The sequence below is a fragment of the Schistocerca piceifrons genome, chromosome X (genome assembly GCF_021461385.2).
Source record: "Schistocerca piceifrons isolate TAMUIC-IGC-003096 chromosome X, iqSchPice1.1, whole genome shotgun sequence".
Classification (NCBI taxonomy): domain Eukaryota; kingdom Metazoa; phylum Arthropoda; class Insecta; order Orthoptera; family Acrididae; genus Schistocerca; species Schistocerca piceifrons.
This window is the reverse complement of record NC_060149.1, coordinates 440,747,321-440,766,826: the sequence shown is the minus strand read 5'-3', so window position 1 is coordinate 440,766,826 and position 19,506 is coordinate 440,747,321. Positions and strand designations below refer to the sequence as shown.

The 19,506-nt window shown below is 41.7% G+C and overlaps 1 protein-coding gene across 1 annotated transcript in view; it reads right to left on the bottom strand.

Annotated features, from left to right (window-relative positions):
* LOC124722044 (DEP domain-containing protein 1A-like) overlaps positions 1–19,506 on the bottom strand; it is a 128,341-nt gene that overhangs the window by 58,155 nt on the left and 50,680 nt on the right. Inside the window, exons 2-3 of the mRNA XM_047247234.1 lie at positions 16,739–17,007; positions 9,206–10,612 (exon numbers count right to left, since the gene is read on the bottom strand). Of these exons, the coding sequence (XP_047103190.1) occupies positions 9,206–10,612; positions 16,739–17,007 (1,676 nt within the window). The remainder of the gene's footprint in view (positions 1–9,205; positions 10,613–16,738; positions 17,008–19,506) is intronic.

Below are 19,506 nucleotides of genomic sequence, written 5' to 3'. Positions count from 1 at the left end.
AGCCCATCTGGGCAGGCGTCCGTGGGCCTGATGCCAGGGCAGTGACAGGAAGATGGGGAAGTGGTCACTACCACACATGTCATCATGTGCTCTCCAGTGGATAGATGGGAAAAGGCCAGGACCACAAACTGAAAAATCAATGGCCTAATATGTGCCATGTGCCACACTGAAATGTGGGGGGCACCTGTATTTAAGAGGCAGAGGTTGAATTGTGATAGTGAATTTTCGACATCTCTGCCTTGGTCACTAAGCATGGTGCCACCCCACAAGGGGTTACTAGTGTTAAAATCTCCCGGAAGTACGAAAGGTTTAGGGAGTTGATCAATCAGTGCAGCCAATGCGTTTAGGGGTACTGCAGCATCTGGAGGAAAATATACGTTTCAGGACATAGACACAAACTCCACCTGACACACTATTATGGTCACTATGGTTCTTGTAATATCCCCTATAGCCAAGGAGGGCAGGGGTCCGCATTTCTGGGAACCAGGTTTCCTGAAGGGCAATGCAGAAAGCAGGTGTAAAGCTTAAGAGTTGCCATAGCTCAGCCAAGTGGTGGTAAAAACCGCTACAATTCCACTAGAGAATGATGATATCGTGAGGCGGGGAAGGCTTGAAACGCACAAGGAGGCAGGTTATGCTTCAGGGTCACCCGCTGCCACCGATTGAGTATTTACAGCCATTTCAATGGTGGATGAGGCATCAGTGAGATCCAGGTCCACAGGGGACGCTAAGATCTCCACCACATCCTCAGATGCAGAAATGATAGGGAGTGGTTGTGTTGGGGGCACCAGGGGATCCTGTTTCTTAGCAGACTACTTCCTAGTTTGCTTGCTCTCTCACTTCTCTTTAGGGGCTTGCTGGGAAGATTTCTCCAAAGCACTTTCAAGCACGGAGGAAAACCGTGAAGCTCTTTCTCCAGCAGCTTTTGGCTTCTTTATCCACTGGCAAGTGTCTGCCGTGGCATTAGTGGAGACCTTGGGAAAGAGATCCCCAAGGGACCCCTTCCGCACAAGAGCAGCTGGAGAAGGCTGTTGCTTCTCTGGCAGGGGGGAGGGGAGCAATATCCTCTCCCGAAGTAGGTGCTTTGGGAGCAACGGAGGAATATTTTCCCCCTATCACCAAGGAGGCGGATGTATTCTGGTGGCCTGGAGGGCGCACTTTTCGCGGCACAGAGTGAGTAACAACTGGCACTTGGGACGGCGATGGTGGTGTCAACCGAATGGGGTGTAATCTTTCAAATTTACGTTTAGCCTCTTGGTAAGTAAACCGGTCCAGGGTCTTTTACTCCCTGATTTTCCACTCCTTACGGAGTACTGATCTGTCTGGCGAGCAGGGGGAGTGGTGCTCTCCACAGTTGATGCAAGTGGGAGGAGACACACATGGAGTATCTGGGCGCAGTGGATGTCCGCAGTCTCGACATGTGGTACTGGAAGTGCAGCGGGAAGACGTGCCCGAACTTCCAGCACTTAGAGCACTGCATAGAGGGAGGGATGTATGGTTTAATGTCACAGCGGTACACCATCACCTTGACCTTTACAGGCAATGAATCACCCTCAAAGGCCAAGATGAAGGCACCGGTATCAACCCTGTTGTCTTTGGGTCCCCTGTAAACGCGTTGGATGAAATGAACGCCCCAACGTTCTAAATTGGCATAAAGCTCGTCATCAGACTGCAAGATGAGATTGCAATGGAAGATGATCCCCTGGACCATGACGAAGCTTTTAGAGTCTTTTGTGGCAAGTGACAGAAACAGGAATATCACCCAGCTTGTCAGAGGCGAGTAAAGCTCGGGACTGGACTGGGGATGCTGTCTGAATCAAGACTGTGCCGTTTTGCATCTTGGAAAGCACTGTAACTTCTCCAAACGTATCCTCAAGGTGTTCAACAAAGAATTGAGGCTTTGTAAGTAGAAAGAAGTCCCCATCAGTTCTGCTACAGACTAAAAACCGAGGCAAATATGGTTCTCTCTGCTCTGTAGCCCTATGTTCCTCCCATGATGTAGCAAGGGAGGGAAACAATTTAGGGTCATACCTGTTGGCATTTGTATTCGATCTTGCCCTTCTTAGAGACCGCTGGTGCCATACAGTAACAAGCAAGAGATGACAGTCTGCTTCAGTAATGCGATCCCTGTGTTGTCAGGGGCTATCATCAAATGGGTGCATGACAGCCCCACCACAATGGACTGACTACCGTGGTGGATATTGGGTGCAGAGAAATCCAATATTATCATGGGGGTGAAAGAGGACAGGAGACAAACGAAGAAGATGACATACCCCGGAAAGTGACCTCACCCAAATAGTTGAGTCACAGGTAGAGATGCAAAGCCATGACAAAAGATTCATGAGGTCAAATCTAAGGGCACTATGGATAACTCGTGCACCAAGTAAGGTGTCCCTTCCCATATGGCCCACACTTCTGTAGAATTTTGAAAGTGGCAGGTCAAACCATAGAATGGGACCTGAACTCGTAGGGCTGAAAAGTGAGAGACTCCAAGTCACCTCTTACGACAGGCAGGAATACCTCTGGCCTTTTCTAACCCCCGTACCCACAGGGGGAACTCCTCCCTCTGCCTGGCCTGTAACAGGGGGTACATGCAAATCCTATCTGTCGACCTGGTGCTGCGAATTACTCGTTACCCAGTCACCTGTGACGCGTCAGACGTGTTGGCCGGCCTTCAGGAGTGCACAGGGAGGAGGAAGAAGAAGAAAAAAAGGAATCTCAAGTGCTGAAGGGGAAGAAGGATAGGAGAAGATGAACGAAGAAATAGAAAAAGAATGAAAAACAGTGGAGAGTATTCTGATATTGACTATCGAAAATGCAGAATGCATTTCCAAAAACAGCCTAGGCATGTTCTCCGAGGGAGGGGAAAAGAAAAGCAAGATGATAGACATGCAGCGCAGAAGAGAAACGATGCTGCAAAAGTTGAAGCCCCGTGGTAGCCAAGTGTGAACCCACCAAAGAGCAGCACGCCTCCTGAGGGGAGGGGAGGGGGGGGGGGGTTTATAGGCAAGGAAGCAGAGCATTAGGCTTTCACAGTCTGGTGTTTAAGTGTTGAATACAGGACAGCCAAGTAAGCTTTTTATAAAAGGAGTCCCATGTACCAGGACTGTGCAACAAAGTCCAAGCCCTGGGTACCCAAGTACAGTTCTATGACTCATGTTTTTGCAGCAGAAAATTGGAAGCCTTGGGTAAGACTCAAAAGCAGAGGCTGTTCAGATTGTATCTGGAGCTGGCGTTCAGCCAAGGCTACAGAGTGGGAGCTATGTTGATGTTGTTGTTGTTGTTGTTGTTGTCTTCAGTCCTGAGACTGGTTTGATGCAGCTCTCCATACTACTCTATCCTGTGCAAGCTGCTTCATCTCCCAGTACCTACTGCAACTTACATCCTTCTGAATCTGATTAGTGTATTCATATCTTGGTCTCCCTCTACGATTTTTACCCTCCACACTGCACTCCAATACTAAATTGGTGATCCCTTGATGCCTCAGAACATGTCCTACCAACAGATCCCTTCTTCTGGTCAAGTTGTGCCACAAACTTCTCTTCTCCCCAATCCTATTCAATACTTCCTCATTAGTCATGTGATTTACCCATCTAATCTTCAGCATTCTTCTGTAGCACCACATTTCGAAAGCTTCTATTCTCTTCTTGTCCAAACTATTTATCGTCCATGTTTCACTTCCATACATGGCTACACTCCATACAAATACTTTCAGAAATGACTTCCTGACCCTTAAATCTATACTCGATGTTAACAAATTTCTCTTCTTCAGAAACGCTTTCCTTGCCATTGCCAGTCTACATTTTATATCCTCTCTACTTCGACCATCATCAGTTATTTTACTCCCTAAATAGCAAAACTCCTTTACTACTTTAAGTGTCTCATTTCCTAATCTAATTCCCCCAGCATCATCCGACTTAATTCGACTACATTCCATTATCCTCGTTTTGCTTTTGTTGATGTTCATCTTATATACTCCTCTCAAGACACTGTCCATTCCATTCAACTGCTCTTCCAAGTCCTTTGCTGTCTCTGACACAATTACAATGTCATCGGCGAACCTCAAAGTTTTTATTTCTTCTCCATGGATTTTAATACCTACTCCGAATTTTTCTTTTGTTTCCTTTACTGCTTGCTCAATATACAGATTGAATAACATCGGGGAGAGGCTACAACCCTGTCTTACTCCCTTCCCAACCACTGCTTCCCTTTCATGTCCCTCGACTCTTATAACTGCCATCTGGTTTCTGTACAAATTGTAAATAGCTTTTCGCTCCCTGTATTTTACCCCTGCCACCTTTAGAATTTGAAAGAGAGTATTCCAGTCAACATTGTCAAAAGCTTTCTCTAAGTGTACAAATGCTAGAAACGTAGGTTTGCCTTTCCTTAATCTTTCTTCTAAGATAAGTCGTAAGGTCAGTATTGCCTCATGTGTTCCAGTATTTCTACGGAATCCGAACTGATCTTCCCCGAGGTCCGCTTCTAACAGTTTTTCCATTCGTCTGTAAAGAATTCGCGTTAGTATTTTGCAGCTGTGACTTATTAAACAGATAGTTCGGTAATTTTCACATCTGTCAACACCTGCTTTCTTTGGGATTGGAATTATTATATTCTTCTTGAAGTCTGAGGGTATTTCACCTGTCTCATACATCTTGCTCACCAGATGGTAGAGTTTTGTCAGGACTGGCTCTCCCAAGGCCGTCAGTAGTTCCAATGGAATGTTGTCTATTCCAGGGGCCTTGTTTCGACTCAGGTCTTTCAGTGCTCTGTCAAACTCTTCACACAGTATCGTATCTCCCATTTCATCTTCATCTACCTCCTCTTCCATTTCCATAATATTGTCCCCAAGAACATCGCCCCTGTATAGACCCTCTGTATACTCCTTCCACCTTTCTGCTTTCCCTACTTTGCTTAGAACTGGGTTTCCATCTGAGCTCTTGATATTCATGCAAGTGGTTCTCTTTTCTCCAAAGGTCTCTTTAATTTTCCTGTAGGCAGTATCTATCTTACTGCTAGTGATATTCGCCTCTACATCCTTACATTTGTCCTCTACCCATCCCTGCTTACCTAGTTTGCACTTCCTCTCGATCTCATTTTTGAGACGTTTGTATTCCTTTTTGCCTGCTTCATTTATTGCATTTTTATATTTTCTCCTTTCATCAATTAAATTCAATATTTCTTCTGTTACCCAAGGATTTCTACTAGCCCTCGTCTTTTTACCTACTTGATCCTCTGCTGCCTTCACTACTTCATCCCTCAAAGCTACCCATTCTTCTTCTACTGTATTTCTTTCCCCCATTCCTGTGAATTGTTCCCTTATGCTCTCCCTGAAACTCTGTACAACCTCTGGTTCTTTCAGTTTATCCAGGTCCCATCTCCTTAAATTCCCACCTTTTTGCAGTTTCTTCAGTTTTAATCTACGGGTCATAACCAATAGATTGTGGTCAGAGTCCACATCTGCCCCTGGAAATGTCTTACAATTTAAAACCTGGTTCCTAAATCTCTGTCTTGCCATTATATAATCTATCTGATACCCTTTAGTATCTCCAGGGTTCTTCCATGTATACAACCTTCTTTCATGATTCTTAAACCAAGTGTTAGCTATGATTAAGTTGTGCTCTGTGCAAAATTCTACCAGGCGGCTTCCTCTTTCATTTCTTAGCCCCAATCCGTATCCACCTACTACGTTTCCTTCTCTCCCTTTTCCTACACTCGAATTCCAGTCACCCATGACTATTAAATTTTCATCTCCCTTCACTATCTGAATAATTTCTTTTATTTCATCATACATTTCTTCAATTTCTTCGTCATCTGCAGAGCTAGTTGGCATATAAACTTGTACTACTGTAGTAGGTGCGGGCTTCGTTTCTATCTTGGCCACAATAATGCGTTCACTATGCTGTTTGTAGTAGCTTACCCGCATTCCTATTTTTCTATTCATTATTAAACCTACTCCTGCATCACCCCTATTTGATTTTGTGTTTATAACCCTGTAGCCACCTGACCAGAAGTCTTGTTCCTCCTGCCACCGAACTTCACTAATTCCCACTATATCTAACTTTAACCTATCCATTTCCCGTTTTAAATTTTCTAACCTACCTGCCCGATTAAGGGATCGGGCATTCCACGCTCCAATCCGTAGAACACCAGTTTTCTTTCTCCTGATAACGACATCCTCTTGAGTAGTCCCCGCCTGGAGATCTGAATGGGGGACTATTTTACCTCCGGAATATTTTACCCATGAGGACGCCATCATCATTTAATCATACAGTAAAGCTGCATGCCCTCGGGGAAAATTATGGCCGTAGTTTCCCCTCGCTTTCAGCCGTTCGCAGTACCAGCACAGCAAGGCCGTTTTGGTGGGAGCTACACCACACGTAAAAGTCATTGACATAGAGTGCAGGGGTGACCAGTAGCCAGATGGAAGTCACTAGCCCATTGATGGCAATGAGGAAGAGGGTAGCACTCAACATGGAACTCTGTGATATGCCACTCTTGAACCTGTGTGGAGCTGAGTGATGTACTAATTGCAACCCAAAATAATCTGAGGGATAACAAATGAGGAATAACAATCAGTAGGGAGCCTCGAAAGAACTAGTCATGGAGGGTAAATAAAATCTGATGGTGCCAAGCAAAATGTGATAGTGTTGAAGATGGCTCCCACAACCTCGTCAGTGCAATCTGACAGAGGGAAGGAAGGTGACAAGGAAGGTATGTAAGTGTCAGTTGGCTCTTTGAAGAGCCCAACGTGGTAACTGTCTCACTGGGTAGTGACAGGTCACTGGGAAGAGGTCACTATCATGAAGATCATAAGGTTGATGGCCGAAAATGGTGCCATGGGTGGCACTGAAGTGGATAGGAGAACTGCTATTGAAGAGAGACAGAACAAGATCGGAATGAAACAGGTCAATCAGAAAGTTCCTATGAGTGGAGGAATTATTTCCTCACAGAGGGGTATGCACTGACATCCCCAAGTAGGAGAAAAGAGTGGGAGAGTTATTGGATTAAGGCAGTCATCTCAATGTACGCGGCCTGCCTGGAGCTAAATAAACGTTACAAATTGTGATTGCTTGGGTTGCGTGCACTCGTCTCGCTAATGCTTCTAATGTGATATGGAGGGGAATCCTGTCACTGATGACACCTGTGCAACCCAATACACAGAACCTTCCAGATGCCCTCCAACGGACAGTATAATTTTGACAAATTCATGGAAATCTTGGGAGTGTTGGAGAATGGTCATCAGTGAAGTGTGTTTCATGGAGAGCAGATAGCAGAATATGAGGAAATTTGTTGTTATTCCAGCAGGTGACACTAATATTGATTACAGTTCCATTGGATTGTTATGTGGAAGTTGTTCTGGTTATGAGTGAAGAGGCCAGGGGGACAGGTCACATCCTAGGACCACTGTTTCTCACTGGTCTCATCAATAATGAACACTGGTTTAGAATCCAACGGTATGGAAGGAACTGATGCCTCTGGGGTCACCACAGTAGTTTTCATCTAATTCTTCTCTCTCAGAAATTTTGATGGTCAAGATTCTTGAGAGGACTCATCCACTGTGGGTGTGGGGATCGGTGAAGAGTGGGCAGCCCTGGGACCTACAGGCTGAGATCCATGCAGCTGGTAATTGACCTCTGATCTGTAGGTTTCTGGGGATAGGGGTCTCGAGAGGGATGAGTGGTTCCCGAAAGTGTTGGTTGGTTATAAGTACTTTGAAAACCACATGAAGCCATGCACCTTGTTCGTTAAGAGGCTACTGTTCAGGCAGGTGTAAAGCTTGAATTTTTACAATGAATGAAATGTGGCCACTGAAAGGTCCACCATTTCCTACCAGAAGTGATAATGGAACCTATTTTCTGATCGTGAGTAACCATTTGTTTGTCCACAGCACCCTACTGGCGACTATACACCAGCAGGATAATGCAAAACCCCATCACTCCAAAAAGTGCCATGGTTATTTGAGAGTGTTAATTTATGTAGTAACTGTGTCTTTCTATGAATATGAATATTAGTGGAGAAGTAAACAAAAATTCTTATCATGTGATGAGATACTAACAGAACAGTAAAATATCACTACACAAATTTGTATTTAAATGAACTCCATACACTAAACAATTTGCTCTCACAGTTTTCAAATGTTAAGCAAGAAAAGAAGATACATTGCATGTGTGTGATGAACATGATCTCAATCTCCCACTCACCTACTTTAAAAATTAATACGATGAAAACTGTGTTGACATCATGAATCCACTATGATTATAAACTATATTGTGATATTACAAATAGGTTTAACCACAGAATAATGATTCTTTGTCAATTTCTGCTTACTGCTCCTCAACAATGTTCTGTTAAGAATTAATGGTGGCGAGACAAGTGCTTAAACTATTATTAACAGCATAATATCCGATAAATCTTTAGAGTTAGGGAGTTATGTTTAAGTTTATGGCCACAGAAAGAGATGGCCATTGAAGGTGGAGAAAACTGTAGATACTATTCACACACAAAAACATATTTTTCAATAACAAAATAGTTTCTGTACATATTTTTCAGTTTGTAGCTAACTGTAGTAAGTGATATAGTATTTGCTTGTAAAGCTATTATTTCACTGTATTTGTTTACAAATATTGTAAAATTTTGTAGTAGTAACTTACTGTATATCAGAACACACAGTTTCAAATTCCTGGGGAAAAAGTAATCCTCCTCCTTACCCCTGTGCCAATAATTTCCATTTCCTGTCACAGTGACCTTTTGGTTTGTTAAAGAAGTTCTCTGACGAAGTAAAAACCACTTAAAAGTGGTAAAGTCATGTTCACACAGCAATAATAATGTACAGAACACAACCACATGCTGAATATTATTCAATATATTTTAACTGATTTCACTCAAACACGAGCATCTTCATATTCACTGCCCTCGTGGCAGCACATTACAATTAAAAGCACTGATCAGCACCATACATGACTTGTGGTTGTGTCACATACATTAGTTATAAGAGCTGCTGCATCCCCTGCAGGCAATACCTGAGCTTAATTAGCCAATATTTTAAAATAATTATTTCACTTGAGATGTTAATAAATTGAACACAGTGGTATGCAACCTACATCATTTCCAAGTATAATTTCATTAATTTAGGAAAGATGCCTGTTAAGTAAGATAGCTAACAGCTATTGTTATAATAGATGCTTACAACAGTCAAAGCACCTACCTTTCAAAAAGCAGATCCTTCCAGATATACTGAGTGCTGCCGTTCTGTTTCATGTAAATGTCTGGTGGAATAGAGGCCTGTGAGGTACGGTCAGCTTCACTGCTTTCATCAGTAGTTAATACAGCATAACTTCTACGTGTAGTTGGCAGCACTCTGTTGTCAAGCTCACCAAAATAAAACCTGGATTCCTGGTTTGATGGTAGTGACTGTATTCCTTCAGAAGCAGAGTTTCTGGGTTCTGCAGTTGTACTCTCTGTGAAGTACTGATGTTTTTGGAATGACTGACCTTGTGTTGTTCTCCTAGTACTACCATTAAGTTTCGGATGGTGGGTACTTCGATATGCATGTGAGTGTTCAGAATACTTCTCATTCTGACTTTTAACTTTATTGGTATCCTGCGAACTAAGACAGGAATGCCTGCTCAGATGACCCACAGAATCAAAACTTCTTGTATTCTGTGGTTCCCCCAAAGTCCTTCTAACCATGTTCTTCATAGCTGGCATGTCATCTTGACAGAATTTCTGTCCATTGTGATCAAAGGCAACTGAGCCATCCGACTGAGAATATATCTTCAAATTGCAATCATTTGAAGAATCTTTCTGGGCAGTATTATCATTAGAATGTACCAAATTTCCTTTATAACATTTATTAGGAGGTTCGTCTTTATTGTAAGGATCTGAGTAAATGAAATTTTTACCCTTAAGATCACAGTAGTCACTGCCGTAGTGTGACTGCATATTCTGTGGGCCCAACAAGCAATCAGTGGCATATAAATTCTGCAAATTTCTCTTGTTATGGTCAGGTTCTAAACCACACACATCATTTCCAGCCACAATTTGCATGTGGTGTATGCCATTTGGATTCCGAATACTGCTTTCACCAGAAGAAGTGTGCTTTCTAGACTGTCGATATGAATTCTGCCTCTGGGGCTCAACTGTTTGTTTTAAACATTGATTGTGTGTTGATTTTCCTGTTACACTGCACACTTGTTCAGTTGCTGAAGAACCTAGAGAGTACACGTTTTTGCTTTCATTTTGGCAGATGTACTGACCTAACCTTTGGGTGCTGGATATCGTATTGTTTCTATTACTGTATACAGTGTGTGGCCCAATTCTAGAATGTGGAACCTGTGAAAACTTCTTTTCATCCCTTGTATTAAAAGCAGATCCATTACGTGTTATAAACCCATTGCTTTGAGCGTGGCAAGTCTGTTGCAATAAAATCTCCCGTCTACCACTAAGACTATATTGCTCTCCTGGTTTCTCCACAATATAGTGGCAAGAATCACTTTGTGGTTTGCCAGTTATTGCATCTTTATAGTTAATCAGTCTTGAGGCAACATGGTAAGACTTGGAAGAGACTGGCAGAGAAGACTTTTCCACAAATGGAGGGATATTTTTGCAGAGTCTGAAAAGTAAAAGACATATTAGTTTTGTATATTTTTCTCCTATTAACTACATCAATTGTGCTTCAGCTGACTGCCTTTGACATACTTTCAGCATAATGAACAGACACAATTGTATGCACGTATTATAGAAAAATTAACGGCACGAAAAAATATCCTACAGTTAAATCTAGTTTAAAGGAAAAATACACTGAAGTGCCAAAGAAACTGGAACAGGCATGCGTATTCAAATACAGATATACCGAAACAGGCAGAATACAGTGCTGTGGTCAGCAATGCCTATATGAAATAATAAGCATCTGTTGCAGTTGTTAGGTCAGTTACTGCTGCTACAATGGCAGGTTATCAAGATTTAAGTTAGTTTGAATGTTGTGTTATAGTCGGCACACAAGCGGCATGGAACACAGCTTCTCCGAGGTAGCGATGAACTGAGGATTTTCCCATACGACGAGAATCGTTCAATGTGACAGAAGTGCAACCCTTCACAAATTGCTGCAGATTTCAGTGCTGAGCCATCAACAAATGTCTGCGTGTGAACCATTCAATGAAACATCATCGATATGGGCTTTCAGAGCCAAAGGTCCACTCGTGTATCTTTGGTGACTGCACGGCATAAAGCTTTACACCTCACCTGGACCCAGCAACACAAACATTGGATGTAGGTGGCTGGAAACATGTTGCCTGGTCGGATGAGTCTAGTTTCAAATTGTATCGAGCGGATGGACGTGTACAGATATGGAGACAACCTCATGAATCCATGGACCCTGCGTGTCAGCAGGGTACTGTTGAAGCTGGTGGAGGCTCTGTAATGATGTGGGGCGTGTGCAGTTGGTGTGATATGGAACCCCTGATATGTGTAGATGCGACTCTGACAAGTGACACACGCGTAAGCATCCTGTCTGATCACTTGCATCCATTCATGTCCATTGTGCATTCCGATGGACTTGGGCAATTCCAGCAGGGCAATGCGACACCCCACACGTCTAGAATTGCTACGAGTGGCTCCAGAAACACTCTTCTGAGTTTAAACACTTCCGCTGGCCACCAAACTCCCTAGACATGAACATTATTGGGCATATCTTGGATGCCTTGTTCGTACTGTTCAGAAGATGTCTCCACCCACTTTTACTCTTCCGGATTTATGGACAGTCCTGCAGGATTCATGGTGTCAGTTCCCTCCAGCACCACTTCAGACATTAGTCAAGTCCATACAATGTCGTGTTGCAGCACTTCCGCATGCTCGTGGGGGCCCTACACAATATTAGGCAGGTGTACCAGTTTCTTTGGCTTTTCAGTGTAAATGACTCATAAAATATTTTTTTGTTTCATTGGAGCCTCAAAGACACCACATAATTTACACAAGATATACTGACAATATTTTAAAGAACTAACACAACAACATTCATTACAACTTTCCAACATAATATTCATCATTCTCTTTTCATAAATGTTATATGAGTGTTGGCCTTCTGTCTCTATGATGTTCATTTTTGGAACTCAACCTACGACCAGCTTAGAGACAGAAGTGATGACACTTTCTGCAGGACCTGACCATCATTTTGCAGGCTAATGCTCAAGCACATACAGTGCAAGCTGTTACTGATTTGTTTGACTGATGGGGCTGCTAAGTGCTATACCACCTACTGCACTCCCCTGACTTAAGCCCTCATGAATTCAACTTGATTTCTAAACTGAAGGAAACACTTCACGGCGTTCGCTTCAGAACTGCTACAAATTAGTCGGCCAAGAGATCGCGCCACTCGAACTGTTAACACAACAACTGGCACTGCTAAGGGTATTCCATGACTTCCACATTGTTGGCAACAGGTTGTACACAATGCTGGTGACTACTTTGAAGGTCAGTAAAACTTTAAAACACATATCTATTTTGTATGAGATGTAAATAAATAGTTGGCACTATTACAGTTCCAACCCTCCATTGGAGGAGGATACAAAGAAAACAGGTTTGGCATCTATTGAGTGAAGTAATTGTGAAATTCCATGACATGAAAAGGACTTCTGTCGAGGCTGACAAATCTTCCATTTGTACAATTGTAGTATGTAAGTGCAAGTGTTTTCTAGAGGACCCGCTGCAATCGCTGTTGATGATTAGATGCCAGATACCATACCACCTGCACTACATTTACCAAATAAAAAAACATAGGCCTCAACCCAGGATCGAACCATCGACCTCCTGCATGCAAACCCAAAAACCTATCCACTGCACCAATTGTACAGAACAAGCAGTGTGTGCTGTCAGAGGTAGTTACCACACACGTGGTTACAGTGTTGCCAGATTGCAATTCTGTAACATCCTTTTTCTGCTGGATGCACTTGCTGGACGAAATTTTGTGAGACATTTTTTTATCGCTGGCATGTGATGAGTCATGCTGTGGAGCCTCAGTGAGTGCGCGAATTTCACTTCACCCTGTATATTTCCATTGTGCTTATGGGGTCATATTGACCCCCACGGTATTAGGAAGGTTAAGTTATTTTATGTTTTACACACAGTATGTGTGGTTCTGAAAGTGCTAAATCTTTTATTTCATTGTCCTGACTACATCTTAGGACTATAGACAAAGTACTGTTAAGGCTATGTGGAACTGATCCCAAGGCAACAGCGGTTAGGGGAATGCCATCAGTTTTAACATCTTTCCACATATGATTGATCATGACGCCTAGGTCCTTACATTTAAATTTCTTCTAAGTTACATTATCGTTACTGTTTCTATCACACAAGACTCTTACATTAAAAGAAACCATCTTTTACTGGGCTGACGAGCAACATTGTCAAGCTTGTTAACTGCAATAGTTCTGTCGGTAGTACAGGATAGTGTTACATATCCAGCTGCTGTGACTGCTTATCATCATCATCATCATCATCATCATCATCATCATCAGTTTTGCTGTCACCATCAAATATGATGCCAAACTAATTTGAACCTGCTATATTAACTGAGAACATGGGATTATGGATTAAACAAAATTTTGTTTATAATGAGACCCAGAATGACTTTTCATTGACCCCAACAAACAAAAAACCTCCATGAACAGTCCATCAACCCCTGCACAGTCTGTCATGTCTGGCTATGCCTAGGGTTACCCTGGACACAGAGTCCAAATTGACTCTGCACTGACCTGATGCAGAAGTAGTTGATTACGAACTTGGTCCTGTCGGAAGCACTCTGGCAGGGCTAACCATTACGATTCGACCAGATCAAACATACTTGATCAAAGTCTTACACCTGCACTGTTGCTACTTTTGAGGAAACTTTCACTATTAGTGATTTGAAGGAAATGACTAATTTGTTGTTGGATGACACAGATTTGTTTTGATTTAGCAAGGAAGAAATGAGTCTAGATACACAAATTTAATGATTTCTGTTACACCATAGGTTTAAAACAGATATTCCACTACATCTTAGAGAAACTGAAGCGAAATTTGATGACAAGCACTTATTTCACATTGTGTACTTCATTGGAAAAGTAGTTAACTATGACATTAAGTTACGATTATTTTTATTACCAGTACCAGAGGCAGACTGTGTGCTACATATGTACTTCATATATGAATGTCCATCACATGATTTAATTAATGAGCATATATACACACACACACACAATTATCACTCATATAATAGCATGTGTTATATAAGGGACATTGTGAAAGTTTTGTAATAAAACTGTAGCACTTTCTCACAGTGTATAATTGGAATGACCATGATGTCATTTTTACACTTGCAAATGTGAACTTTTCACACATGAGAGCATAAACTTCAGCATCAGTGTAAATAGACTTCTATGAAACTTTAACCTTTCCATATACCTGACAATTGGTCTTTCCCTTTGCTTCATTGGACAACAAATCAGAATGTACAACACCTCTAGCAAGTATAGTACACCATGGATACCAATGAAATTTGGAAGAAGGTTTCTACTGAGAACTTAGCAACAGCTGATAAAGACTGTTTAAAAATTGTGTATAGCTACAAAGAAAACTAATTTTTCCAAATGCAATGGCCACTTTAGATGGGGAGCTTGTTAGGGTGAGGGAGCCTGTATTGTAACTATGAAACCTTGGTCTGTGTTATTTGCAACCTGCTGCTGTCCATAACTATAGGTTCATTTTCACAGTCAATGGAGGGTACAGGAAACAAAGTGATGGCAGTAATTTTCAGCTTCCAGCTTGTAGAATTTTAATGAAAATAGTGGGAAGGGGTGGACTTACTTTCATTGGCCTGCAAGCTACCTAGGGTAACAACTGAGACGGCCTTTCTTTTTTCTGGAGCTGAAGCAAACTCAATCTCATGAAATAATTATCCTGATGACAATTTCTGGGTGAAGAGAATATGTACAAAGTTATTTAATTTTAAGCACAAGAAGAACGGTTGAATGCATATATGGTATTATGACCTCCACAGAACATTCCCCAAATCCAAAAACTGTTGCTAACAAAGTGGACAGGATGGTCATCAAATTAATTATTTACTACACATACACATTTAACAAGAAGGTGGTTTGTCAACTTCAGAAATGCAGGTAACTGTAATAAATACAACAAGCAAAATCACACCTTGAAAGGTCATAAAACGTTGAGTTGTTAAACTAGTGCATAATGATTATGTGAGATTAACTTTCAGGTTTTATTTCAGCTATTAATGAGGTAAATTTTGATGGCAAAACCAGTGTTTACATAATCAGAACCAATTTTTTTTTTTTTCATTCTACCCTCTTCTAATTATTTGACATGCTTCTACTATTTTAAATTTGGAGACAGCTCTTATCAGATTGTAGCATGTCTATTTCTAAATGTATTATTGAATTTAACAATCTTTAAAAATGTACCTGATAGATTCCGTTAATTTCCATAATTTTTCGAGAGGACTAGTTTGAGATTACGGTTGTGATATTACTGACCCAGTTGATCCAAAAGTGCTTACTCACTTTGTACTAATTCTGTTTATCCACTCTCAATCATTTTTCAATGGAAATGCCTCTGTAACAGTACTACAAAACATACTGGAGTTGGTGCCAACACAAATGCCTAAAGAAACAGGTTTCACTAATCCAGGCTTTTCATAAGTACTCTGTGGCAGTTTCATTATTCAAGTAATTATGAAAATTAACTGCAATCACTATATGTCAAATACTTCGCACACGCCATTGTGATTTATTTTTATAACTTACAGTTGCACGCTGTGAATGGCAACATCGGGCAGGCACAGGAAGTGTTACTGCATCATGCCTGTAACTACACAACAATATAAAATTGTGTAGTGGGCTCCATAATAATGGAAGCTTGTGGTAACATTATGTAACCTCAGTTAAGCTGAGAAGCTATGTGCCAGCTGAAATAGCCAGGTAACTTTTCCCAAATGCCACCTCTAAACAAAGCAATTCCAGAAACCGCATAAAACTAAATGTTTCCTGATAGCTGAATTTTTAGTTGACTAAGATTAACACACTATGTGATGCACTTTGCAGTCTCCAGGATACCTCAACATTAAAACAAAATAGAAACCAATAGCATGACACCACTGTTCTAGGAAGGCCATGAGAACTGATTTCTCTTAAGTTTCATTAAGACAAGGTTCAAAATACTAAAATAGTTTTTCACACTGAAATCAGTAACGGGACATGCCTCTACAGTTACAAGAAGTTCAACACTGGATTTCTAAACACAAGCACAGAATGAACATTCTGCTGAGTGTTTAAAGTTAGCTCACATCCACAGTAATTGTCAAGTGTCTTTTGCAAAACCATTTTTTGTGTGTAAGATTATATGTTTATTTGAAACAAATGACCACTACATTTTCTCTAATTTTATTCCTTTGGGAATTTGCAGACAATTTGGTGGGAAAGGGCAATAGCAAACACATTAAAAGTTATAGGCTAGGGAGCATCATAATACCTATGTCAACAATTAGCAGTCAGCATTTAGCCTTAGTCTCTCTCTCTCTCTCTCTCTCTCTCTCTCTCTCTCTCTCTCTCTCTCTCTCTCACTCACTCACTCACTCACTCACACGTGTTAAAATTGGAAAAAAAAAAACTTCCAGTATTGATACTTGTTACACCATAAACCAAAATGAACCAGGAACACTTTTCGTATAGTAGAAAATATCACTTACTGATATATATCTCCATTTTCCTTGAAACAACTCTCTGATGGATAGGTTGTATTCATCTTTTGAAAGACTCCAGCATGTAAGAACTTGTTAAGTAACTGAATGGTTTGTTCTTTTGTAATGGTTGGATCAAAATTTTGGTTCCTCTGTAATACTTTATGAAACCAAGACACAGCTTCTGAAGCAGTGAAACAATTTTCATATACTTTTATGTGGCGCCTATGTTTTTTAAGTGGAACACCAGTACAAAATATGTGAACCATTTCACTCCACTGTAAATGAAACACACAATAAAAATTAGACAACAGACCTAAAACTAACAGTACAAATAAGTGCTAGCAAATTACCACAGTGAACCCATAACAATAACTGAATGATTCTTAGTGAAAAGAAAATTTATATTGTCCTCCTAGAATGCAGCATAACTATTATTCTAGAGTAGTATTAACTGAAATGAAGAGAATTAAAACACAATGTAAAACAAAGAAACTGAAAGCTTATCATAGCAATAAGAATAGGTGAAAAGCATTATTACATTGATTAACTTCTACAGAATTGGACAAAAAGAGGAAAATGAAGAATGTAAAATCTTAGATAAAATTAAAACTAGATTTTAAGATAATTGATAAATGTAGGCCAAGACACCATACTAGAGTAGAATAAGGATAACCACTATTTTCAAACTATAACATTTCCAATTTGCATTTTACTCTCTCTAACAGTATTTAGCACAAAATTCTGACACTTTCCAACCATTAATTTCTCTGACTTTTCCCTTCATCGTTTTTCTCCCAACTTTGACTCGATTGCACTGATATGGTTAAAGGGACCAAACTACAAGGTCATCAGTCCCTCCATCCTATAGGTGCCAAGCTGGGAGGAGTCCCTAGAGAGGAAAGACGCAGAAGACAAATCCTGGTGAACCAAGTTGTAAGCAAGAATCAATAAAACCAAGAGACGGAAGCAAGTAGAAGTGTAAGTGTGTGTGTGTGTGTGTGTGTGTGTGTGTGTGTGTGTGTGTGTGTGTGTGTGTGAAGGTGAGCGAGTTGCCTCACCCAGAAAGCAGGTGGTGTCCTCAGGGACATGTTACGTGATTTGAGACACGCCCTCAGCATCTGACCCGAGTGTTCTTACCCTCCATTATCACAAGAAAACTAGCAGCGTTGACTAGCTGATAAAATCTCAGGAAAGAGAATGACAATGATGAGACAGTAAATCAACAACAGATGTACAAAAACTTATAGAAAGGTGGGAAGGGTAGGAGCCAGCCCAAGACCACTGAGCAAGGGCAACCATAGGGGCCGTAGTCAGAGCAAGTGACGAGGCACCCCTCCAAACCCTCAAGCAGCCAACGAGGCCAATGTGCCCTATCTCATAGAGAGGACTAAAAACCACCTTCATGGGTAAAACAGTGAACAAGATCAGACACTCTAGCATTATCCGCTAGCCCCAGATGCAGCACACAGCATGTCAGCAAGTTAAACTTAGCAGTAAGGTGGACAAATTAGGGCAGTCCAGTAGTATATGGGCCACTGTCAGATGGGCACCATACCAACAGTGGAGTGGATCCTCAAGTCATAAAATGTGGCCCCAGGTTAACCAAGTGTGGACAAATATGGAGCTGACAGCATGTTAGATTCCCCCTGAGAAGCATGGAGGGAGGACAGCCCCAAATTCATGGTCCTCTTCATTGTGTGCAGTTTGATCGGAGAAACCAGGGTACACGAATCAGTGTTCCAAGACTCTAAAATTAACAGCATTCACTTGACTGAAGGTCCTGTCCAGTATCCCCGTCAACCAAAGTCAGCATCCTGATATCCAACTTGGCCAACCAGACAGCAAGTTCATTCTCTGGGCTCTCAACGTAACCCAAGGTCTAGACAAAGATAACTAAATGATCAACTTGATGGAGATCACAAAGGAGACCCTGGATAGTCAAAACCAATGAGTGTCAAGGGTAGCACTGGTCAATAGCCAAAAGATCGTGCAGTGAATACACTGCATCCATTCAGCAAAGAGTGTAATTCACTGCATCTTGCATGTGTATAGGCAAAACCGGTTTGTTCATCGACCAGAGAGCCGCCAGTGTACAGTGTATACAACTTCCACAGCTGGAAACACACAAAGGACGGTCAAGAACAGGCAGTAAAACCATGTGGTCAGTAGATGATTTAGGCCTGAAGGATAAGTCAAGACAGACCCAGGGCAGTGTAAACTGCCATGGGGGTGTACACAATTACTCCCTGACAAGAGGCAACTGTGAAGGCAAAGTTGGAGTTCAGAGCAGACACACTTTATGTGAACTGCAGTTGTGACTCCAGTCCTGCACTTCTACTGTGGGAGGTGGATCTCCCCACCAGGAAAACTGACACAGTAGTTCAGATGCTCAGGGCAGCAGTGAATGTATACCACATACCTGAGCAGCAGTCATAGGCAGCTAATTTGTAGTGGATGGACCCAGCTCCACGTGTAGGCTGTTCACAGGGATCGTCCAAATGGCACCTATTGCAAGGCAGACCTCACAATGCTGTATCACATCCAGCATCCGCAATGCTGAAGGCAATGCCGAGCCATATGCCAGACTCCCATAGTCACGATGGGACAGGATCAGAGCTCTGTAAAGCTGCAAAAGTGTACAGCAGTCTGTGCCCCAGCTGATGCTACTGGGGTAGAAAAGAGTATTAAAGTGCGACCAGCATGTTTGCTCAAGTTGGAGAAGATGGGGAAGACACGTCAACTGGGCATCAAAGCCCAGTCCCAAAAAGTGATAA